The sequence below is a fragment of the Vombatus ursinus genome, unplaced genomic scaffold (genome assembly GCF_900497805.2).
Source record: "Vombatus ursinus unplaced genomic scaffold, bare-nosed wombat genome assembly UNPS02014802.1, whole genome shotgun sequence".
In the NCBI taxonomy this organism is placed as follows: domain Eukaryota; kingdom Metazoa; phylum Chordata; class Mammalia; order Diprotodontia; family Vombatidae; genus Vombatus; species Vombatus ursinus.
The window spans coordinates 8,200,807-8,225,285 of NW_020954580.1; the positions used below are offsets into that span (position 1 = coordinate 8,200,807).

Here is a 24,479-nt window from a genome sequence, read left to right on the forward strand (position 1 = left end):
CTAAACCACTCATATCAAGAAAGGGGGGGGAGGGGTTCACTATTTCCCCCCACTCATATCAAGAAAGGGGGGAACACAAAGATCTCTATGCACTGAAGGTTGAGTTAATTTTAAAATATCTTATCTACCTTTTATTGTATTTTATTGTTAATTGTTTTCTCAATTACATTTTAATCTGGTCCTGGTCCCACTCACGACTGTGATGGGCTGAATGTTTGACACCTCTGCTCTAAACAAGTTACTCCTTCGATTCTGACTCCTGCCCTCCATTGATAATGCCCTCCATTGTTTAATGGTAATTCTTTGAGAACTAAACCACTGGTGTCAGGCAAAGATTGAACCACCCAGCAAAAACTGTTCTGATGCAAAGATTGACATGAATATCCCCAGCTACTTATCACTGCATCTGCCAACATAGACAACATAAAAACAGAGAAGCTGAATAATTTTCTTTTCGGGGCTCATTGTTTTTTGCAGACAACTTGGGAGGGACTTTGTAGAGAGCTGTAGTGGAAAAGACCATTGAATTGGGACTCAGGAGACTTGAGTTTTAGCTCCAGGTTTGCCGTGGGACCTTTGTCAAGTCATTCCCCTCTCTGTGCCCCAATCGCCTCCTCTGTAAAATGAAGGAATTAAATTATATCATATTTAAAGGTGTCATCTAGCTATAACAGTCTATGTACCATGAAAAGCAAAATCTCAGCTGTTGAATGAGCATAATATAGATAGACTCAGGAGGAAAGCTATCGATTGGGGAAAATATCTTTGCATCAGATATCTTTAATAAGGTTCTGATATTCAAAATGTATGTAGAATTAACACAGATAAACAAAACCAAAATAAATATTACTCAGTAAATAAGTGATCAAAGGATATGAACAATTTTCTTTTTAAAATATATTTTTATTGATGTCTTTTGTTTTTACATCACTTGTGTTTACCAAGATCTTTTTCTCCCAGAGGAAATGTAGGTACAATAAAAACAAAAGAAAGCAATAAAACATATTCTAAAAAAGAAAACTGTTCATATCCTTTGACTACTTTTTTTTTTTTGGTGAGGCAATTGGGGTTAAGTGACTTGCCCAAGGTCACACAGCTAGTATGTGTCAAGTGTTTGGTCTGAGGCCAGATTTGGACTCAGATCCTCCTGACTTCAGGGCCGGTGCTCTATCCACTGCGTCACCTAGCTGCCCCTTGACTACTTATTTTAAAAAGGGAGGGGGGAACAGTTCAACAAAACTAACACATTGATTAAGTCTGATGTTATCTTCCATTATCTTCATTGTTCCATACCTATAGTCCTCCACCTCAGCAAAAAGAGGAGGGAAGTGCCTTCTGATATCTCTTCTTTGGGGCCGTTTGGTCATTATAATTTTGCCACATTTGGTTTCATTTGTTTTGTTGTTACTCCTATTTGCATTGTTATGGTTCTTGTGTGTATAGTTTTCCTGTTCCACTTACTTCGCCTTGCATCAGTTCATGTTTTTCTTGTGTTTCCCTATATTCATCATCTTTACAGCTATTATTATAATAATATTTTCATCTTGTTCATATACCATAGACTTGTTTAGCCATTCCCCAATCAATGGGCATCTACTTGGTTTCCAGTTCTTTGCTACTACAAAAAGTACTGCTATAAACATTTTGTTGTACTTGGGTCCCTTCTTTTTTATCATTGACATCGTTGGAGTATTTGCCTAGCAGTAGAATCTCTAGGGCAAAGAGGATGGACATTTAATGACCTTCAAACAGTTTTCAAAAGAACTGAAAACTATTAACAACCATGAAAAATGGCTCCAAATTATTAATAAGAGAAATACAAGTTAGAACAACTCTGAGATTTTTACCTCATCAAATTGGCAAAGATGATAAAAGATAGAAATAGTATTTGGAGGGTTTCAGGAAGATGGGCATACTCATTCTCTGTTGGAGCTATGAATTGGTCCAACTATTCTGTTAAGCATTTGGAATTACACTTTAAAAAGATGACTTAAGTGTCCATATTTTTTGACACAGAGATTTCACTAATAGGCATAGCCCCAAGGAAATCAAAGACAGAAACAAAGATCAAAGAACAAGAAGCAAAGTAAGTAATTACTGACCAGGGAATAGTTAAACAAATAAATCTAATAGAATATTACTATACAGGAAAAATGAAGAATTAGAGAAGCATGAGAAGACTTAAATAAAATGATAATGAAGTAAACAGGACCAGAAAAACAAAATTACTACAGCAATGCAAAAAAAAAAGAAATCCCAACAATAAAACAAAAAGCTGGATGCTATGTGTAGCCCTTATTAATTCTGTGGATCTTTATGGCAACTCCCATTCTCACAGACATGTCTCAGATCCCAGAGCAAAACAATTACCTTTCAGGGTTCTAGGGGTACTACCTAGGAGACAGAGGTGATTCTCTAATGCCATTGGCTTGAGCCATAAGCAGTATGCTTCCTTCGAAGATTTATCAATTAAAAATAACTTAGTCACTCAGCCTAAGAAAGAGACATAGGTATCAAGGTAATAGATCCGAACAGTTGGTATAAAACATCTCTCCAAAAGTCTATGGCACACCCTCCTGAAAATATTGATCCCAGTGGGCTCAAGCATAGAGAACACACGTATCTGGCCAAGAGGCAATTCACAGCTCCTTAGTTGCTAGAAATCCATTTCTCCCAATTGTGGGGTGTTCAAGAAGTTTCTTAGGAGCATAGTGATTCTGCAGCTAGTTTGTCCTTGTCTCCTAATGTAAACTTTCCTTCCAGGTGATGCTGTCCTGGGTGGGTGGGTGGGGGGATGCCACTAGGAAGATGAGAATTCTAAAATTTCTCTAGACCATTCAAAACTTGCAAGGTTCTCCTCTGACCAAAGTAAGCAGAGGAAGAGACCCAAGGTCAAAGCTAAGGCCTTTCCTTGCTCCCCAGGTGGTTCCTTCTCAAGGGTTCTAGCTAGAATGTCATGTTCATTCAACTTTCTAGAACTCCCCAATTCCAACTAACTTGATGCTTTTATGTTTGATGTATGATGGAGTGATTGCACTCCACCCTTGCATATATAAATATAATAGCCAAACTTGGGCCCCAAAGAAGAGTTGAAAAATGTACCTCCCTCCTTTTATTGGAGAGAGTGTGAACTATAGGTGTGGAATATTGTACATACTGTTAAGATATATTTGATATATAACTTGGTTTTCCTTTTTCTTTCAAAATCTTTGTTACAATGGAAGGCACATGTGTGGGAAGGGATATATTTGGAAATAAATTTAATGCAAAAACACAAGGCATCAATAAAACAAAAAAAAAAAGAAAAAGAAAAAACCTGATCCAACCCCAAAGCACTCACTCTGTGACAAAAGAATGTTGCTTAACTATTTAAATAGATCCCATCTTTATAATCTAGTTCATGATTCCTTAGCAAAATTCCCACATTACCATAGTTGTCATTTTCTCTGGTTATTGTCTGACATTCTGCCCCTTCCTTTGATCACTTAGTCTTTGGCTTTGCCTTTTCTGCTAGTCCCTTGTTCCTTAATCCACTTCAGGCCAGGCCAAGGAAGAGACCAGAAGACAGGTTAGAGAAGGTCTTAACTTTTTCGTATTATAGATGCCTTTGGCAGACTGGTGAGACTTATGGACCCCTCCTCAGAACAATGTTAATAATCTTTCTCCCTCATCTCCCTCAAGTCTGTCCCCATTTCAGTCTATCCTCCACTCAGCTGTCAAATTAATCTTCCTAAATTGCAGGTCTGTCCGTGTCATACCCCACCCTTCCAATTGAACAAACTCCAGTGGCTCCCTATTACCTCCAGGATAAAATGTAAGATCCTGTGTTTGGCTTTTAGAGTCCTTCATAATCTGACTTCTTCTTACCTTTCCAGTCTCCTTACACTCTACTCCCATCAACATACTCTGTGGTCCAGAGCCTCAGGCATACCTGCTGTTTGGCCCACCAGCCACTCTACCTCCTAAGTATCCCACCTTCTTTGGGGTCAAGCTTGGCTATTATAATGACATATGCAAAGGTGGAGTGCAGCCACTCCATCCCATTTTAGCCTTGATACCCTAACTAGGTAAGAACTCACGTTCACTGACTGTCCCCCATGCCTAGAATTCTCTCCCTCTTCAATGATGTCTGCTGGTTTCTTTCAAATCCCACCTTCTGCAAGAACATTTTTACCAATCCCCCTGAATGCTAGTGCCGTCCTTCTAAGATCATCTTCAACACCGCATGTATAGCTCGTTTGTACATAGTTTGTCTGTTGTCTCCCGCATTAGTCTGTGAGCTCCTTGAGGGCAAGACTGTTAGTTTGTTTTGCCTTTTTTTGTCAACCAGGCTTGGCGTAGAATAGCTGCTTAATGCATGCTCTGTGGAGTCCCACAAAAAACCTAATGTGCATGAAATAGAATTGAAAGGCAGATCATCTTTTTTCTTTTAGAAGGGCTGCCTAATCTCTTTTAAAATCCACTCTTGGGTCTCCTCCAGATTCTGGGCATGTGGGTGAGAGATGGTGGAAAGGTAAATGTGGGTATGAGACAGGTATAATTGCAAAGTGGGCCCAAACTCCTTTTCTCCAAGTGTTCTGTGTCAAGTCACTGATCTGTGCTAAAAGGAGATTAGCAGGTATCCTTTTCACTTTGAAGAAGGCATATACTTCTGAACAGTAGCCTTCTAGAGACAACGTCCCCACCATTGTTATCTAAATTCTTAGTGACCATGAAATTGTGGGAATTTCAGGTCAGATAAGTGGGGAGGGTGGCCCCAGCAGGCTGGTAGAGGAGATATTTTTAGGCAGACGCAGCTGCGCAGAGCCCATCAAATCACAGGTGTCCGCCTACTCCACCTGTGTGGCAGATTTAAATTTGGATTGAGCTTTTGGTGGCACAAAAGATTCTGAGCTGCCTGCCATTGGGGGGGCCCAGCTCTCCCACTCTGCCGTCTCCAGTTCCATCTGCCCTCCGAGCTCCAGCTGGCTCGGCAGCAGCCTCCATGAGATCAGGTGGCTGGGACAACCTTGTCAGACTGGCCATCTGTCCTAGTTGAGGATGGCAGTCCTGCCGGTCCCATGGCTTTCCTGATTCTGCTGACATAACATAGCTGCTTCAGGAAGATGTTCTAAAGAAGATCCTATCCTCACGGCCAGCTACTGACCTGGTTTGTAGATGCTTGTGGGATAGAGAACCCACAAAATTCCTCAATTCCTAATTCTTGAAGCAGCAGAATTCCCCAGGCCATCTCCCGGATCAACAACCACTTAAAAAAATTAGGATTGACTATCAGGAGACAAGCTGATTAATGCTTACTAAGAAAGGCAGTGTGGAATAATGAGAAGGTTCTTGGCCTTGAATTAAAGTCTCAATTCCAGTTCCTATATTTGTTTGTTATAGGACTCTGGGCAAGTTACAAACTCCCTAGGCCTCAGTTTCTTAATCTGTAAAATAAAGATCATAATACTTATGCTACCAACCTTGAAGAGAAAGGGATTTGGTGAAACCTTAAAGTGGTGATAAATCATTGAAGTGGGACCTAGGAAATCTGGATTTGAGTCCTGATTCTGCCTCCAGTTAGCTGTGTGACGTAGGTAAGCAACTGTAACTTCTTTAGAAATCAAGTTTACTTGTATTAAAATTAGGCCTTGGACTACATGGTATTTAAGATCCCCTCTGGCTTGTACATTCTATAATCAAATGCTATATGGTATATTCAAGAAACGTCTTCACACGCACACGGATATAATTATCCAGATAACTCAAGACTGAAAGTACTGTCCCTAAACTTTGTGGATATTTCAAGCAGAGATTTTTTTAAAAAATAATTTTTATTGCTATATTTTGTTTTTATATCACCTAAATTTATCCCAGATTGCCTATCCCCTCCCAGAGAGCCATCCTATATAAATTTTTTTTAAAGAAAAAGAAAGAGGAAAAAAAATCATCAGAACCAGTCAATACATAGAAAAAACTGATAACATATGCAGTATTCCACATCTGTCAGCTCCCCCACCTCCGCAAAGAAGTAGGTTGGAGGTGTCTTCTCATATTTCATCTTTAGGACTATGCTTGCTGTTTGCCACTTTTGCAATATTCACTTCCAGCTGTTCTGGTTCTTTCCTGGCACGTTGTTATGACCATTGTGTATATGGTTTTGTCTACTTTGCATCAGTTCATGGAAGTCATCTCATGCTTCTCTGCATTTGTCACTTTCATAGTTTCTTACAACACATTCATGTACCACAGTTTGGTTAGCCATTCCCTAATGAATAAATGTCACCTTTGTTTCCAGTTCTTTGCTGCCACAAAAGGTGTTGCTATAAATATTATTATGTATATGGGGCCTTTGTCCTTTTCAATTACTTCCCTGAGGTATATACCTAATAGAATTGAGTGGATTTCTCCCTCCCCCCCCCAAGAAGATCTTTGAATTATCCATAAAACAGCTTCTATTCTTTACTTCACTCCATACATAGCCATAAATGTTGCCCTGGAGAGCTGGTTGAGATAGATGCTTTCTCAACTTTAATTCCCTTTTCATATACTAGATGGCAGTCTTTCTGAAGTTTCTGAGGTTGGGTTTGCACCCACTCCTCTCTCACTGTGGTAGCAGAAGCAGTCACAGGAGACCTCATGGCAGGTCCTATGGCCTTCAGGATGGGCACCTTTATATTCCCCCTCATTTCCCTGGCTTCCAGGGAAAATTCCCTTTGGCCTCTCCTACAAGTTTCTGTTTCCTGTCTAAGGGACACCCATGGCTCTTATTCTATAGTGTAGAGATGACTGGCAGATCTTGAGCCCAGTCAATGAGGACTCAGTCTTTCCTCAGCTCCATAATGGATCTGCTTACTTTTCCACATTCTTTTTTTTACTCACTTCTTCTGAGTTCATAGATTTCAAGCTGGAAGGGACCTTAAAAGTCTGCTCCTAGCCCAGGACCTGTCGTAGAGTAGGTACTTAATAAGCTCTCATTGATTGATCAAGACCAACCCCCTCATTTTATAGATAGGAAACTGAAGCCCAGAGCAATTATGTGATTTGCCTAAGGTCACAGAGAAAGACCCTGACAGAGCTGGGCTTTGAACCCAGGCAGGGTTCAGCTTGTGCTGGCTCTCGATTTTCAATATTAGCATCTACAACTAGGAAATCATCAAATACTACAAATCAGAGTTTAATTTATTGTTTTGTTGGTTGTCTAGATTTTAAAAAAGTGATGGGGGAAATGTTAACAAGGCAGATTAAACTTAGAAGTATGTCCTCCATGCAATTTTTTTCTGAGAGCCTATTGTTAAATATTTACTAGCTCAACCTTGAATCCATATCAATTGTTGCCATGTCTAGAATTTTTTTTTTTTGTTATGCAGACATTTTCAGGAGAGGAATAGAACTCTTCCCGAAGTCCTTTAATTTCATTCTTTACGAAAACAAATGTTGATGATTATTATCAATGGAGATTATGTAAGGAAATGATAAAAACTGTATGACATTAACATTAACTGTGCAAGCTATAAAAATGTATTATCTACCAACTACCTAGCAAGACTACACACTAGAGAATATGGTAAGCTTTAAGTCTCTCTCTGAAGCCACCATTTTTTTTTTAACCTAAGGGTGTGCTTAGTAAGCTTAGTAAAGTGAGAACTAAGGAGATCAGAGAAAGAAACTTAGAGAGGTGGAAGAGTTGGGCCTACCAGCAATAGCCAGGCCTGGCCAGGTCAAATGAAGCAGGAGCCGGAAAAGAAACAAAAAATTCACATTTTATTATTATTTTCATTATTCATTTATTTATTATCATATTGATTGGTATTATTCTCCTCACCCACAATGTTCTGGGTATTTTAAATAATATGGAGAGACATGCTTACCATCCTCTAGGAAGTTGAATAGTTAAAAGAACTTACAGTATTCTCCCTGCCCTCCTCCACCCCTCAAAAAATAAACATATTTCCCTTTCTCCTCTTTTCTGGGTAGGAAAAATTATTGGCTAAAATGTAGCATATGTGGGAATTTACTCCTTTCTTCTATTTAACTCAATAAGGCTTCCTGAAGGAAGTAGACTTGGAAGAAATAAGAGAAAAGGACCACAGGAAAGGAAAGTGATACCTGGGGTTAACTAGTGACAGAGGAATAAGATAAGAGAGTAGAGAAGAGATTCTGCCCAAACTTCTTTTTCCCCCATCTCAACATATAGTATGAGTTTGCTTTGAAGGCTTAAAAAAAAAAGGAGAGAGAGGTGGGGGGGTGGAGAGGGGGAGAGACATAGACAGAGAAAGAGAGGGATGAGAGAGAGAGAGAGAGAGAGATCTGGACACAGTGTATGTAGGCAAGGGATCTCTAGGTTTGGGGTTTTTTACCTTTACCTTTTTTTACCAGAAAATTGATTGTGTTTGTCCCATAGCAGAAAGCATTGAAAATCATGATCTACCCCATGAGAAGAAGGAAGGGAAACTTAAGTAGAGTCCTCCTAACTTATGAATAACACTAAGTCATCCTAAGTGTCTGCCCCTCCTCCCACAGACAGTGATCAATTCAGGGGCAATTGTCACCATTAATCACATTCCTCTTCCAATCTGGTCATTCCAGAGCAAGAGGATTTCTTTGGCACTTAACCTTTCGTCCAGCTAGAACGAGACATGTACCTCTTCCTCCTTGAATCTCCCCTTCTCCCGGCTCCAAATCCCAGAGATCACCAGGCCATGTATTTATATCTGAGTACAATGGTCCCTGGGTAGAAGTCAATGCCCAATTATCTAGCAGGTACTTTGTTTAATAAATCACAGGCCACCAAGGCATAGTACAGAAATTTTATAAGATTACATTGGAAATCAAGTCACTGAAATGGCACTCTTCATCAGCAATGGGAAGGACAACAATTTTCACTAAAGAGGCATGGTAAATAATGTTGTCTCAATAATCCTACTATATGGGTTTTATGCATATGACCATAAGCAGAGAGCAACAAATTGAAAAATCTTTAGTAACCACATGTTTATACTTCTCTTTTCAAGGACAATTATTTGTTAGAACTAAGGTTTTCTTAGGGTTTTTTGGGGGGGAGTCATTTATATGATTAAATTTTGCTTTTTTCCGGGGCAGCTTACATTGAACAAAGCATTTGCTTGAGGTACCTTCTTGGAAGGAAGGGCTCAATTTGGCAAGGACTGTGGAGAAGTAGCTGGAGAAATCTCTTTAATGGGAACACATCCTATCCCACTGGTAGCATCAGAATTCTGGAAGCCCACAAACTCAGGGTTTAGATGGAAAATCAGCTCTGTTGGCTGCTGAAGCAAAAACGAGATCTTGCCAGTTTGGTATGCGGCAGGCACTGTTTCACTTTAGTTTGCTAAACTAAAGTTGGTAGATGGAGAAGGATCATAGAGTTAGAAGAGACTTTACAGTTTATTTTGAGTCTCCCATTTTACAGGTGAGGAAACAGAGGCCCAAGAAGGGAAATGACTTTTCTCAGGCCATGCAGGCAGTAAATTTGAGGATTTGAATTCAAGTTCTTTCTACACCATCACATAGTCTCTAGGAGCAGGGCAAAAAAATGTTAAGTTGTGTTTTTGATCATATTTATTTCTAATTTGTCCTTTACTTCCTCTGAATGCAATATTTGTCATATGTATGGGAATTGCATCATAAGGCTTTGAGGTGTGCTTCCGTGTTTCCTCTTCTACCACACAGGCACTGAATGATGAAGCAAACTGAGCAACTGGTCTGTTTTTCTGCAGAATACTAAGACACACCCCAACCATAATCCTAGCATCCTGTCAGCCTGTGCCCAGAATACAAAAATTCACATTGCCCATTCCCAAGAATCTTATCCTCACTGATTGAGGTAACTGCAAATGCTACATGTAGTTAGAGTAAATACACATCTTTTCTTTGCTTATCCATCATATTATTTACTAGAAAGGTACAGTGGAAAAGGGCCCCGGTCTTTAAGCCAGAAGACTTGGGTCTGAGTCTGGGATCTGTCACTTACTAGCTATATGACCCTGGACAAGTCCCTTAGCATCTCTGTGCCTCAGTTTGCTCATATAAAAATGGAATAATAATACTTGCTCTAACTAATTTACCAGAAAGGACATTCTAAACCTTTAAAGTGCTATATAAATATCAGCTGTTATTTGTTACATTGATAGATAATGACACAAATATTTAATTACTGATCTAATTATAATTAAGGGAGCTCAAATTCTCCCTTATTTTGAAGGGTATGCCAATTCAGATTCATGGAGTTTGTCTGAGGTGTTGTAAAGCAGAATGAGGTAGGGACGTGTTTTATGACAACAGCCTTGTACCACGTAATTTTGCAGAGCTAAAATTTCCTGCCCTTCAAACCAGGGAGGAGCAAGAATCCAATATGTATGCCCTTTGAATTCTCGTTATATAAATTTAAGGTTTTATTATGTATGTATGTATGTATGTGTATATATATATATATATACATATATATATATAAAATCAATATTACTATCTCTCTGACTATTGATCTACATATGCATACCAGGTAGCCTATTTAAAGCAAGCTGAATTTAAAGCTACATGGTACTAAGGAATGTCTACTTTAAATGGATTATATATTTTAGACTGAGGTAATGTGCCATTGTATACATACTAGTTATTATGATACAATGGAAAGGGCACTGGATTTGGAGACAAGGACTTGGATTCCAGTCTTAGTTTGTCTTCTTACTACCTGCCTGACTTTAGGCAAGTTCCTTAACTTTTCTGGTCCTCAGTTTCCTCATCTGAAAAATGACAAAGTTGGACCAATTCAATTCAACAAACAAGAGTTGAACTGACTAAACGATCTCTAATATCCCTGCCAGTATTAAGTCTTATGAATCTTTCATTTCAAGATGAATTCATATAATGATGCAAGTTATGCACAGTATTGTATATATGTCACATATATGCATGCATCACTAGAAAGAACAGATATGCCCAAAAAGAGATCTTTTCCTTTATATGGAGGAATGATCTGTGAACTGCCTTAGAAGGAGGAAGCCCTAACTCTTTAATGCATGACTTTGGGCAATGTAATAGATATGCACAGAAGACCTCGGAGAAAGGTGTGAAGAAGATAAGCAGGGACCACCCACCACCACCTCCCTTGCCTGACTTTGAGCATGCAATTGCTGCCTCAGCACAATTGGGAATCAGCTCCAGTCTATCATGTTCACTGCCTCATTTCAGGCTTATTGAATATTTAATAATATCATTTGCCTTCCCAGAAAAGGAGCCTGAAGAAGTCTTTCAGTGTCCAGGGGCTAAACAGGGCTAAACAGCCATAGTCTCCCTATCAGAAAGCTTCCAGCCAAAGGGCCTCCTGAAGCCTGGCTGTAAGAGATAGGTCTGGCCTTAGGATGTGGCAGGTGACATAGTTATTTGGTTTGGCTCAGGAATCAAAAAGGGGCAAGAAGAGCAAATGCAGTGCTGAGGAGTAACTGGGGCAGGCTGCCAAGGTGATGAAAGAGAAACCATAGAAGACTTACCAGTTACACACTCGTGACTCTTGCCGCCATGCTTTGCTTCAAGGTATCACAGTGTAGCTCAGGGAATCACTGAATGTTAGAGCCAGAATGGACTTTAGAGACCATCAGGGTCTCTTCCTTCCTTCCACCCCTAACCCCTTTTCTTTTTACAGTTAAGGAAATTGATACTTGCAGAATGTAAGGGACAAATTATTTATGCTTATGCAACAAGAAGCAGGGCTGGGACTAGAATCCAGGCTTTCTGATTCCTAATCTGGGCCCATCTCTGTTACAATGTGATACCACCTCTAACTGACATAGACTCGGAAATCACACACTCATTTAGGGAAGAATGGTAATGTACACTAGGAGACAGCAAGAATGTCAACTGCATCCATGGGGTTTTGTGGAAGTCATCCAAACCTGCTTGATGGATAGCTGAGATTTCTAATGGCTGGTGAACTCTGTGAGACATTCACCTCCTATAGCACACATTCAAATCTCATCAATTGGATGAGCAGGTCCAAATACCAGACCCCCCCTGGTGGACCCTGGGCGTTAGTTATCTTATTCCTGATCTCTGTCATGAGGTGTCTCCTACAGAAATACCATGTGGAGAAGAATGGCTAGCCTAGATTTGGAATCATTGTACCTAGAGTTATAGCTGAGTCACTTGAGAAGAGAGAAAATGTAGGTAGGTACACAGTATGGCAGAAACTAGGCGTAGACCAACATCATACACCATATACTAAGATAAGATCAAAATGGGTACATGACTTAGACATAAAGGGTGAAACTATGAGCAAATTAGGTGAGCAAGGAATAGTTTACTTGTCAGATCTATGGAGAAGGAAAGAATTTATGACCAAACAAAAGATAGAGAACATTATGAAATGCAAAATGGATAATTTTAATTACATTAAAATAAAAAAGTTTTTGCACAAACAAAGCCAATGCAACCAAGATTAGAAGGGAAGCAGAAAACTGGGGAACAATTCTTACAGTCACTGTCTCCGATATAGGCCTTATTTCTAAGATATATAGAGAACGGAGTCAAATCTATAAGAATACAAGCGATTCCCCAATTGATAAATTGTCAAAGGATATGAACAGGCAGTTTCAGATGAAGAAATTAAAACTATCTATAGTCACATGAAAAAATTCTCTAAATCACGATTGATTAGAGATATGCAAATTAAAATAATTCTGAGGTACCACATCACACCTACAAGATTGGCTAACATGACAAAACAGGAAAATGATAAATATTGGAGAAGATGAGGGAAAATTGGAACACTAGTGCATTATTGGTAGAGTTATGAACTGCTCCAACCATTCTGGAGAACAATATGGAGCTATGCCCAAAGGGCTATAAAACTGTGCATACCCTTTGATCCAGCAATACCACTTCCATGTATGTATCCCAAAAAGATCATAGAAAAGGGAAAAGGACTCACATTTACAAAAATATTTATAACAGCTCTTTTTATGGTGGCAAAGAATTGGAAATTGAGAGAATGCCCATCAATTGGGGAATGGCTGAACAAGTTGTGGTATATGAATATAATGGAATATTATTATTCCATAAGAAATAGTAAGCAGGTAGACTTCAGAAAACCTAGAAAGACTTGCATGAACTGATGCTGAGTGAAGTGAGCAGAACCAATAGAACACTGTACATAGTAACAGCAACATTGTGCAATGACTGACTTTGTTAGACTTAGCTCTTATGAGCAATGCAATAATCTAAGACAGTTCCAAGACTCATGATGAAAAATGCTATCCACACACAGAGAAAGCTCTGAATGCAGATAAAAACACACCATTTTCTCTTTTTGTTGTTGTTTGTTGTTGTTTTTTTGTTTGTTTCTCATGGTTTTTCCCTTTTGGTCTGATTTTTCTTTCACAATATGACTTATGTGGGAATATGTTTAATATGACCACATATGTATAACCTATATCAGATTGCATGCCATCTTGGAGAGGGGGGAGTGGAGGGAGGGAGGAAAATTTAGAACTCAAAATCTTATAAAAGCAAATGTTGAAAACTAAAAATTAATTAATTAAAAAAGAAAGAAAATGTAGGTACAGTAACTGATGTCCATGCCCCTTTTTCTCTGAATGAGGAATTATAAACAAATAATTATAATACATGGAGAGATGTGGTTGATCCCAAATCATGAAGCAATGTGGTTTAATGGAAGAAGCACTGGCTATGGAGTCAGAAATTCTAGGTTCCAATATTACCTCTGATGCTCCCTTCCTGTGTGATCTTGGGCAAACCTGATAACCTTCTGAGGCTTCAGTTTACTCAATGTATATATAATAAGGGAGTTGGACTACTTCACATCTGAGGCCCACCCCAAATCTAGATCTCTCATCCTGAGATTTTTCGCTGTGACAAAGATGATAGGAAATGCAATGGCATGCAGGTAGTAGCAGTAGTGGGGCCATGTAGGTGGTACAGTGGATAGAGTGCCAGGCCTGGGGTCAGGAAGACTCATCTTCCTGAATTCAAATCTGGCCTCAGGCACTTATTAGTTGTCTGGCCCTAAGCAAATCACTTAACCCTGTTTTCCTCTGACTCCTCATGTGTAAAATGAACTGGAGAAAAAAATGGCAAACCATTCCAGGATCTCCTCCAGGAAAACCCCAAGTCAGGTCACAAAGAGTTGAACACAATTGAACAACAAAAGCAGCAGTAGCAACAACAGTACTTATCTGAGCCCATGGTGGCTTGAAATGTCTGTTATAAGGCAAATAAGGATGCTGTTAACAGCAGCAAAACTTGGCACCCTTAACTGTTCTTCATAGCTGGGAAAATTTGTGAAGCCATTGACCTCCATGTGTCTCCCTTGGACTCTTGAGAAATCTTTCTTCTTTTAATATTTCTTCCTGAAGAGGAGTTCTTGAAGCATCCTCTACTCTTAAACTTATCCATCTGTCCCCAGCACCTCAACCTGTAGTGAAATACGCACCCAAATAACTTTAAACAACTTTGTTTAAACAAATAAATCCATTAATGAGCTGAAAACCTCCTGGTGTGAAATGAAAAATATTGATTACTTTCCACCTGTTGGCAGTGAAATCCCCTCTAGCTAAATGACCTGCTTAGATGTAAAGTTTATCTCTATCACCCCCAATCCTCCCATCTCAAAATCTTCTGAAATAAATACCTCATTGTTGGACAAATATTTTCCCAGAGTCAAGATTCATAAATTCAGTGTATCATTTACAGTAGTTTTCACTTACCAGACCTCTTGACTATTACTCACACACAGGTTGATGTTTGAAGACCCAAATCCAGGGTGGTGTTGGGTTGGTTTTAAATCATATTCAAAAGCCTTTCCATTTTTTCAGAAGACAGTTCTATTATGATTCTTCCATCCTTGGCTGCACCTTGGCCCTCATTCTCTTTCTGCTTTCACAGAAGAGGATGATAAAGCCAGTTGCCTTGAATGTAGATTTGAGTATACTGCCTCCCCCTGCCTGACTTAATGAATATACTCTGTACACTTGGAGTTTGCATGTTAGGGAAGTAACTATTTCATTGTTATCTTTATATTCCTAGCACCTATCACAATGCTTTGCACAGAGTAGATATTGAGTAAATGATTATTGAATTAAATTGGATGTATCTTGCAAGTTTAGGCAAAGTAGAACAGATACATGTTTTCTACTAAAGTACTCCTTGGGTACCTCATCATTTTATAGATGTGGCTGACCCTAGTGCTGAAAGTCATACCAGTGGGGCACAAACTCTGGCAGGTCCTACCAAGCTAGAAAGTCTTCAGATATAGGTCTGGTGATAAATTGTATGTTTGTTGTCTGAATACAAGGCTAATTAATTTTGGAGAGACTTATTATCAGGTTGGCTACAGGATTATGATTTTTTTTTTTTTGGCCCCAGAAAGTCTCAAAGACCATCTGCTGAGTTATAGGTTTACAATCTGTGTTGGTAGAGGGAATACCCCAAATTATAGATCATGGAAGAATGAAAGAAACACACAAATGCCTGTCTCCAAGCTTACTGGGGGTGTGGATGGAATGGAATCTGGTTGTCTCACTCAAAAAGGGGTCACTGATTTGTCTCACTGCGAGCAGATGACATTTTATTAGTTTCTGTTAAGTTCTTATTATCTCTAACTGTTCAGAGATAATATTTTCAATGCTCATACCTTCATCAATGATATGATCATTATAATCTGGGAAACAATTTAGCATCATGATAATCTTTTTACACTTTATCCTTGGAATGGTATGGAGTTCAATAGCAACAATCAAGGGGAAGGGGCATCATTCCAACAAGTAGTTAACTTGTGTTGCCTGGTGCCCAAATAGTGGGGTCCTTGCCCCACAGTGCTTTTAGGAATGAACCAGTAACTCCTATGGCAACAGGGACCATTTTCTTGCATCTAGCAGAGGACCACTTCATGCCAATGATGCTGAGGGGCAGGGTCCTAGAAGCATTGCTATGACTGGCAGACAGCTTTTAGGGGCCTCTTGTCCAAGACCAGGATGTTGGAAATAGGATGGAAGCTTATGATAAAGGATAGGGAAATGCTCAGATGTCTTCTATAATTTGTTTCATACCAGCTCATCCAGGTTGGTGATTCACTAATCCAGGTGCTAACTATCTATACCCCTTTATTTCTTCTCCTCTTTGGTCTTGTAATTCATCTTTCAGGCCATTTCTCTGCTTTTTAGCCGTTCTTCTTGGGAAGAGGGCTGGAGCAGAAAAAGAAGTGGAAATGCATGCATATCACTGTTTCTCAGAAGAAGAAATTGGAAAAGGTGGAGGGTAGGAGCTGTTGATTAAAATGGAATTATGGTATTGTCTGTGGACCTCAATCCACTAGATCATAAGCAAAAGTATGTTATAATGTGGGATGACAAAGATGAAGAAGAAAATAGACATGATTGCAATCATCCTTTGTTATAGCTTATATTTAGCCAATGCATTTCAAGTCCCTGCTTTTCAATAAAATCTTAATTCTAACTCTCCCCACCACCAGTTTTATGTATCCTCCAGGTTTTGTGTGGGAGTCTCAAAACTTCATCCACCTCCATTTCCTCACCCCCTCCCAAGTCCTGTAAGACAGACATCCAATTAAAACTGATATCCAATTAAAACTGATATCCACACTTAAATGTGCAGGTCAACAGTACTGAGTGCAGGAGATGATAAGGTAGTATTTGTTGAGTCATTTACACCATGGCATGCACCCTAATCTTTCACTCCAGAGCAACTGTGGAAGATGCTAGAGTTAGCATCTGAATCTTTCTTTCTCCTTCCCCCACCCTCTCTTCTCCCTCTCCCACTTTTCTCCATCCCTCCACCCCTTTCCTCTCTAACTCCCTCCCTTTTTTGTTTCCCTCCCTTTATCTGTCTCCCTCCCTATCTCTATCCCTCTCACTGTCCCTTTCTCCCTCTCTCTCTCTCCATCCCTCTCCTCTCTTTCCCCCTCTCCTCCTCTTTTCTTCCACTCCTCCCAGGCTGCGTCAGTCCCCCAGTAGCGTGACGCGCGGGGTCTGGGTGGGAGCTGTCCAGCCACCCAGGGTGCTGAATGCAGCAGCGGAGGCAGTGGCAGAGACAGCAGAAGCCACAACACTCAGAACCTCTCTTTTCAGTCCGGGGACCTGCAGCTCGCCGCCCCCACCGCCTCCCTCTCAACACCACCCTTTTGCTTTGCCTTTGCACCGCAGATCGAGCTGGGGAACAGAAGCCGAGGCGGCAGGCTCTGAACACCGGGGAAGACAAGACGACACCCGACATCCTTGCATTTTATTTGCTTTCTCTCCCTTTTTATAATATATTTGCATATATATTATACATTTTTTTTGCAAGTCAAGGGCAGGAAGCTAAAGCCACATCCTGGCTCCCCCCAAACGCCGCCACATCTCTCCCCTCACCCTCCCCTCCCTTCAGTCTCCAGCTTGCACCGCAAACAAGCCTTACCTGGTTGCATCTGCGAGGAGAGGTAGCAACAGCGAGTAGAGCCAGCCAGAAGAAGCGGAGAGGAGGGGAGGGCGGAGGGGGGTAGGGACCCAGCCAGGTCGGCCGCCGAGAGGTGGGTGGGGAGGCTGGTGGGGGGAGGGGGCAGGGGTAGGAGCTGCAGGCAAAGACACAGCAGCCTTCCCTTTCCCCCTCCCCCTCCCCAAAACCACCCCAGACGCGGACTGTACGCTTTTATTATCATTTTTAATTGTATTATTACATTCCTTTTGTTTTTAATATATATTCGCATATATATAAAAAACAATATTCCGTCTCTCCAAGTCGGCCCTCCTCATCCTCCACTCTCCTTGTCCCTCCCGGCCCTCACCCCTCACCCCCACCCCACGCCTGCCTTGCCTACGGTCGCATGGCAGCGCTACCAGGGAGCTGGGGCTCAGGGCCAGCCCCCAGGGAAGGAGGAGGAGGAGGATCATGAAGCTCGGACCCGCGGCCGCGCCGAGCGGCTGGCAGCAAGAGGACGAGACGGAGCAGCCCCCGACCCGGAGACAGCCGGACGCCGCCGAGAAGCAGCAACAGCCTCAGCCACCGCCGCCGCCGCAGCAACAGCAGCGCCGGACTCGGTCAGAGGAGAAAGAGGAGGAGGAGGAGGAGGAGGAGGGTGGGGAGGAAGAGGAGGAGGACGGCGACGAAGAGGAGAAGGCGGCGGAGGAGGAAGAAGAGGAAGAAGAGCAAGGGGTCAGCCCTAACCTCCAGTTCTCCCTGCCCTCGCTGCCCTCCAGCAGGGGCCTTTAATGGAGCCAAGGCGAGGGGACCTCGGATTTACAAGCTACAGCAAGGGTGGTCTGGGAGCCGAGATCATGTAACCCACCCCTTCTTTCCTCCTCCCCTCTTTCCACACACCCTTTTTTCTTCCCCTTAAGCTCACCTCCCTCTTTCCTTAGGGAGGGACCTCCACGCTCAGGAAGGAGCCCGCACTGTAAGAGTTAAACGTGCTTTCCAATCTCTCCCCCCCCCCCCCACCCCAAGAGCCACCACCACCTAGTCTCTCTGTCCAACCTCCTATCTTCTCTTAAAAAAAAAAAAATCTTTATTGTCTAAAAAGCCTTCCCTACCCTCTCCACCTCTTTGGCAGCAGAGGCAAAGCACAATTCCCTATTTCAATAACCGAAATCTTCCTAACTCAACTCTGCTCCTACCAGCCTCTCTGGTGCTTCTGGGATTAATCTCCCCAACTCTCTTCACCTAGGGCTCAAAACTTCCAACACACCACCCCCTTCCAGCCCTATTCCTTATTACCTGAAGAAAGTCCACCCCCTTTACATACACTCATAACCATTGATCAAGAGTAGGTTTTCCCTGAGTTGAGCTCAGTCCATTTCCTTATTTGATTTAAACTCTTCCTGCCCTAACCCCTCTAATCCAAAAGAAAGACACCTCCACTCCTTACTAGGACTTTGAGGAGAATTGAATAATTCTCCAGCCCCTACCCTACCTCCCACTCCAAAGGAATTCCCAACTAAAAAGGCTTTGGGTTAAAGGCCCAGTCTTCTCAACTCCTCTCCACAGTCCTTCTGTTGCCCTACCCTACCCACTCAGCCCCAGTTTAAAGACAGAAAGGAGACCTTCTTGTCCAAACCAAGCCCTGGGTTTGAGGGAAGAAAGAAGATAAAGACAATTTTTTTTCTTTTGGGGGGGTGGGGGGTGGGGGGAGGGTTTAGTGACAACAAATCATAGGAAGTTCACCCCTCAGGAGTATTTAGCATTTTGTGATTTGGAGGAAATTTAAGAGAGGGGAGTGACAAAGTAAATTCCCCCTCAACCCCATAGCACAAATACACTGTGGTCCCCCCACCTCCATCCAGTCCCCCTATCCCTAAAGACTCCAGTTGGGAGCTCAGCCCTCTCTCTACCATAGGCACATGCTAATGCCCCTGAGTGGGTTCCTCTGGTGGTGGTGGTGGTGCTGCTGCTGGTACTGCTGTGGAGGGTATTACCAGGCTCCCCAGATGTTGCGCCACCAGGGTCTCCTCAAGTGCCGATGTCGCATGCTTTTCAATGACCTGAAGGTCTTCTTGCTTCGGCGCCCACCGCCGACCCCGCTGCCCATGCACGGTGACCCCCAGCCCCCTGGCTTGGCAGCCAACAACAACACCCTCCCAGCCCTGGGTGCTGGTGGATGGGTAGGCTGGAGAGGTCCTCGAGAGGGGACCAATGGGGAGATCCCTCCTCTGCCACCTCCACCACCCTTGCCACCCTCCTCTGCAGAGGACGACTGGGATGGCCAGGTTGTGGAGCCACCTGCCTCCCTGCTCAGCAGCACCTCCTCAGATGACTTCTGTAAAGGGAAGGCTGAGGACCGCTATTCACTTGGCAGCAGCCTGGACAGTGGCATGAGGACCCCCCTCTGCAGGATCTGCTTCCAGGGCCCTGAACAGGTGAGTCCTTTTTCTTTTTCTTACCTTACTTCTTGGCATCTTCTTCTGGGTGTTGAAGATGCATAGTTACTAACCTATATATTTTAGATGAACCCTAACTTGGGCCCTGGAGAGGCCAATCAGATATTCTCCACTTCAAAACTCCAAAAAATACACTATGAGTTTCAAGGACTCATCAACGGTTGATTCTTCTCTCTAGATTTGCCAAGGTGGCCAAGGGATGGAATCTTTTGTGTCTCTAGTAGTATCTTACCAGTATCTCATCCTAGTGGTATCTTACCCATCTTGGAGGAAAAGGAATGGAGAGTAGTGAATCTGGAAGAGATTTCTTCGCTGTTACTGACATATTTTAGTTGTCACAATTCCCTTTTCAATGTTATAACCCCAGCCCCACTCAGAATGCTTCCTCAGTAGCCTCAAACTCAAGGATAAGGAGTCCAGAAGATATTAGGGTAAGGAAGTCTATTAGCAATGATTTTTTTTCAGGACTTCCTTTGGGTATCTGACTGCCTCCAGGGGATACTCTCTCATATCTCAAGACCAACATCACAGTCAACTTTTTCTGCCTCCACAAGTTCTCCAAGACCTCCCTGGCTTTCCTCAATAGATTCTGTGCTTTTTATTTTGAGAACATCCCAGCTTTAATACCTTGTTTTCCAGAGCACCATCTCCTCACGCCCACAATAGATTATACACCCACACTCACAAAGAATTATACAGTTTGCTCCAAAAGTCCTAGTATTCCACAACCCCCCCCATGACTGCAGACTGAGATTCAAGTTTTTCTAGGTAGAAAGACGGGATAGAGAGATATGGGAGAGGGGTGTCTCCCATATGGAGGGGTGTCTTTTCGAAGAATCTAAAACTGATGGGTTCAGAAATAGCTTTAGAACAGCCTATATTAGGAGACCAATTGGAGGTGAACCTTGGGTAGAAAGACTTTCTAAAGTCTGGGGACCATTCATTGAGGTTTTTTGGCAATAGGAATATATACTCTCACTGATGGGATTCTGACCACAGTTCCTGCTTCCTTGTTCCTCTGTCCTGCCACCCTGGTCTACTCCTCCTAGAAATACTACCTGTCTAAAATCCTGAACCTACCTGAATCTGGGAAGTAGCCATAAGTTTCCTCAAAGTCCTGAGTTGTGCCAGTTCTTGCCAAGGGAACTCTCAGATGAAAGATTCTAATAGAGAGACCTGGATTCATCCCTATAAGGAAAGTGATGATAAAGAGCATGATAAAGGGCATGATAAAGAGGAAAAAAACTGGTCAAAACAGAATAAAGTTAGAGAGAGTGTTTTGGAGTATGAAAAGTTGCCAATTTGGGCTTCTGACCATTGGAAAAGTCCCATAAACACCCTTCCTGCTGTTCCCCAGTCCCATATCCATGGTACTTTGGGCATTCAATTTATTAGAAAATGTTCTGCAAATTCACAAGTTATACTTTCCAAGGAATGGAGATCACACTTGTATGACAAGAAAAGCTAGAAAATGTGATTTGGATAGAAAACCTTAGGGGATGTAAGAAGTTGGCAGAAACTTTGGTGGTGGTTAAGAGGGCTGGGGCAGAGTGGTGGGCACTGACAAATACTTCTTAGGTAGTTATATTGTGGTAGAGACAGGATATGTGAAGAGTTTGATGAGCAAAAGAAGATTTAACCTAATGCAGGCAGGATACCTCTCAATTGCTTGCTCCCTTTCTGAATTTGAGATGGGTGCTGACTTTGTACTCTGGGCAACCTGTTGCAGAATGCTTAATGATCCAGTGTTGATTCCAGGGCATAGAGATGGGTGCTGGGAAATGGGGATGGTATGTCACAGAACAAAATTCTGGGAGGTAGTAGTCACTGCTATATTTTAGCTACATCTCAATTAGATGAAATTACTTTGGGAGACTGGGGTCTAGACTAGTACCCATGCAGCTCCATATGAAAGCATTTCTGCTTTGAACAGAAATGTTCTCACCTCCCAAAGGAAAGAGACATTTTTGATTTCATTGATATAGGGAACTCCCAGATGAGAAAACCTCTGCTACCAATGCAGGCCAGCACCTTCTCTACCCTTTCAGTATTAGACAGATGTCCAAAACACTAAAAGATTAAGTGACTTGCTCAGGGTCACACAGCCAATGTTTGTGAGAGGCAGAACCTGAACCCAGATCTTTCTGTCTCCAAGGCCAGCTCTCTATCCGCTATTCACACTGCCTTTCAACAAAGGAAGAATCAGGAATCCCACCCAGTTCTCTACTTGTAGACTTCACCTTTCTCCCCAATTCCTGAATGCACAGCAGAGAAACTCTTCCTCCTGGGAGACCATATGCTGATTAGTTTCGGTGGGTCCTAGTACCAGGATCATGAACTCTCAGGCCAAATCCTTCTCTTCTGTAATGAGAAAGAGTCATTCAGCCTTCTAGGAGTTCTCCTAAGCCACTTGTTCTGCCCTCTTGGGATCTGGTGGTATAGGTTACCCCCTCTCCTCTGAGGTATCTTAGCCCTGTTAGAATAGGTGCTTATGTCTGCCACAGAAAGCAGCCAAGTCTCTAGAAAGTAGCAAGATCGGAATTTAAGATATAGGTTCTAGGCCTCGCCATCATCTTTGTTTCTTCGCATTCCTTTAGTAAGGTGTCTCACTTTTTAAGATCTCAGTTTTACTCTCATTGATATGAGAAGATGTTTCCTTCTCCTTCCTTCTGCCAAGTATTTGTTGGGAGGCTCCAGGAGAAATCTAATGTGGGTCTAATACCAGTAGTGCTCATTGATTCAATCTACTACAGGGCCTTCCTGAAACTGGAAACTTTCTCTTTCTGTATCTCAGTATTTTAAAGTGGCATCAAAGTTCAAGCAACAAAATCAACAATTCAGATTTGTTTTTGTTCTTTAAGCTTTTCAAAGCTCTTTCCTCATGAAAGCCAGTGAGGTTACTGTGATGGATTGGTAAAAACAATGTCTTTGAAATCACAGACCTATGTTGAAATCCAGGTTGTGACAGTTATCTGTGGTACCTTGAACAAATCTCTTACAAATGAGATAATAATTGTAAAGCACTTAGCACAGTGCTTGGCACATAGTAAACACCATATAAATGTTAGTAATTGTCATGTTATTATTATTATTAGTTACTTACCCTCTCTGGCCTTAGTTTTCTTGTCTGCAAAATGAAAGAGTTGAATTGGATGATTCCAAAGGTTCCTTTAATCTCTAAAATCTATGATTCTAGGAAGATAGTACAAGTATTATTAATCTCACTTTACAGATGAGGAAACTGAGGCTTAAAGAGTGATTTGTCCATGGCCACACAACTTGTGTCAGGGTGGAACTCAGGACCTAGGTATCCTGACTCCAAGCCTAGTCTTCTTGTCACTATAACACAGGGGAACCTCCTTTGACATTGTGGGCTATGTTGCTGTTGCTTAAATTAAATGTATTTTCAGGATGTCACTGCATTTGCTTGTTATATTTAAGGGATATGTTATAGGCTATGTTATAACATTTAGGCCATGTTATAATGGGATCAACTTGAAGTAGTAATTACATTAATAACCTATTCCTTAGAATTCTAAACTACCTTTCCCAGCTTTCATCTCCCTTCAACTTTGCAGTATCTATACAACAGAGGGCGAGGTTTGGGATGAGGGGTGACAGGAAGGGAATCAATTGACCCCCATTTTATGAAAGAGAAATCTTCGAAGAGCAGAAATGGAAAACATGGCATCCTTCATCTTAGCTTTTTCAGCATGTGTCCAGCAGTCAAAATCACAGAATCTCAGAGTGAGAATAGAAGTTGAAAATTGTCTAGTCTACTATGTATCTGGACCAGAATTCCCTTTATAGCATTTCTGATGGGTGACCACTTAGCCTCCTCCTGAGTGGGGAACACAACACTAACTCCTAAGGCAGTCCAGTCTGCTTTGGGACAGCTCTGTTAGGAAGTTTTTCCATAGATGGAGCAGAAATCTACCTGTTGGTCACTCTCAGGCCTAGAAGACAAAAAAAGCATTCTTAGAGGCTGAGTATTTGAGTTTCCTATTCATCCTCTATCACAGTGGTGTCAAACTTAAAATAGAAATAGAGACCATTAACCTGGTACATATAAATCTGTGTGGCTGCATATTGACTTAGCTTAAAAATATGATGTTATCTATGTTTTATTGTATTTTTATTTATGTTGTTGAATATTTCTCAATTATATTTTAATCTGGTTTGAGCAGTATTTTGGAGCGGACCTTGTGTTTGACATCTTTTCCTCTACCATATGTACACTTAATAACCTTCTATGTGTACAACACTGCTTTGAGTACTGGTGGAGATTACGAAGCAAGAAACTGGGTCTCTTGCTTCTAAGGGCTTCCAATATAAATGTTGGAGATTGGATCAAACTGTAGTGATCAGAATAGCTCCTCCTCCATACAAACAGCACTCTCCACATCACTGCCCACAAACACAGACATAAGTGCTTGCCCTGGAGAGCATATTAGGCAGGATGAGGAAAGGCAGAGTTATTGTGAGAATAAGTGATGCTTTGAGATTAGGCTCTGCTCCATCTGAGAAGACTGGCTAAAAAGCCCTTCTCAACTGCTCGCTCTCTCTCTCTCTCTCTCTCTCTCTCTCTCTCTCTCTCTC

General features: G+C 41.7%; 1 protein-coding gene across 1 annotated transcript in view; it reads left to right on the forward strand.

Moving 5' to 3' along the window:
* Positions 1–19,257: 19,257 nt before the first annotated feature.
* MARCH4 (membrane associated ring-CH-type finger 4) overlaps positions 19,258–24,479 on the forward strand; it is a 132,476-nt gene continuing 127,254 nt past the window's right edge. Inside the window, exon 1 of the mRNA XM_027873787.1 lies at positions 19,258–19,859. Coding sequence (XP_027729588.1) covers positions 19,344–19,859 — 516 coding nt within the window. The 5' untranslated portion in view covers positions 19,258–19,343. The remainder of the gene's footprint in view (positions 19,860–24,479) is intronic.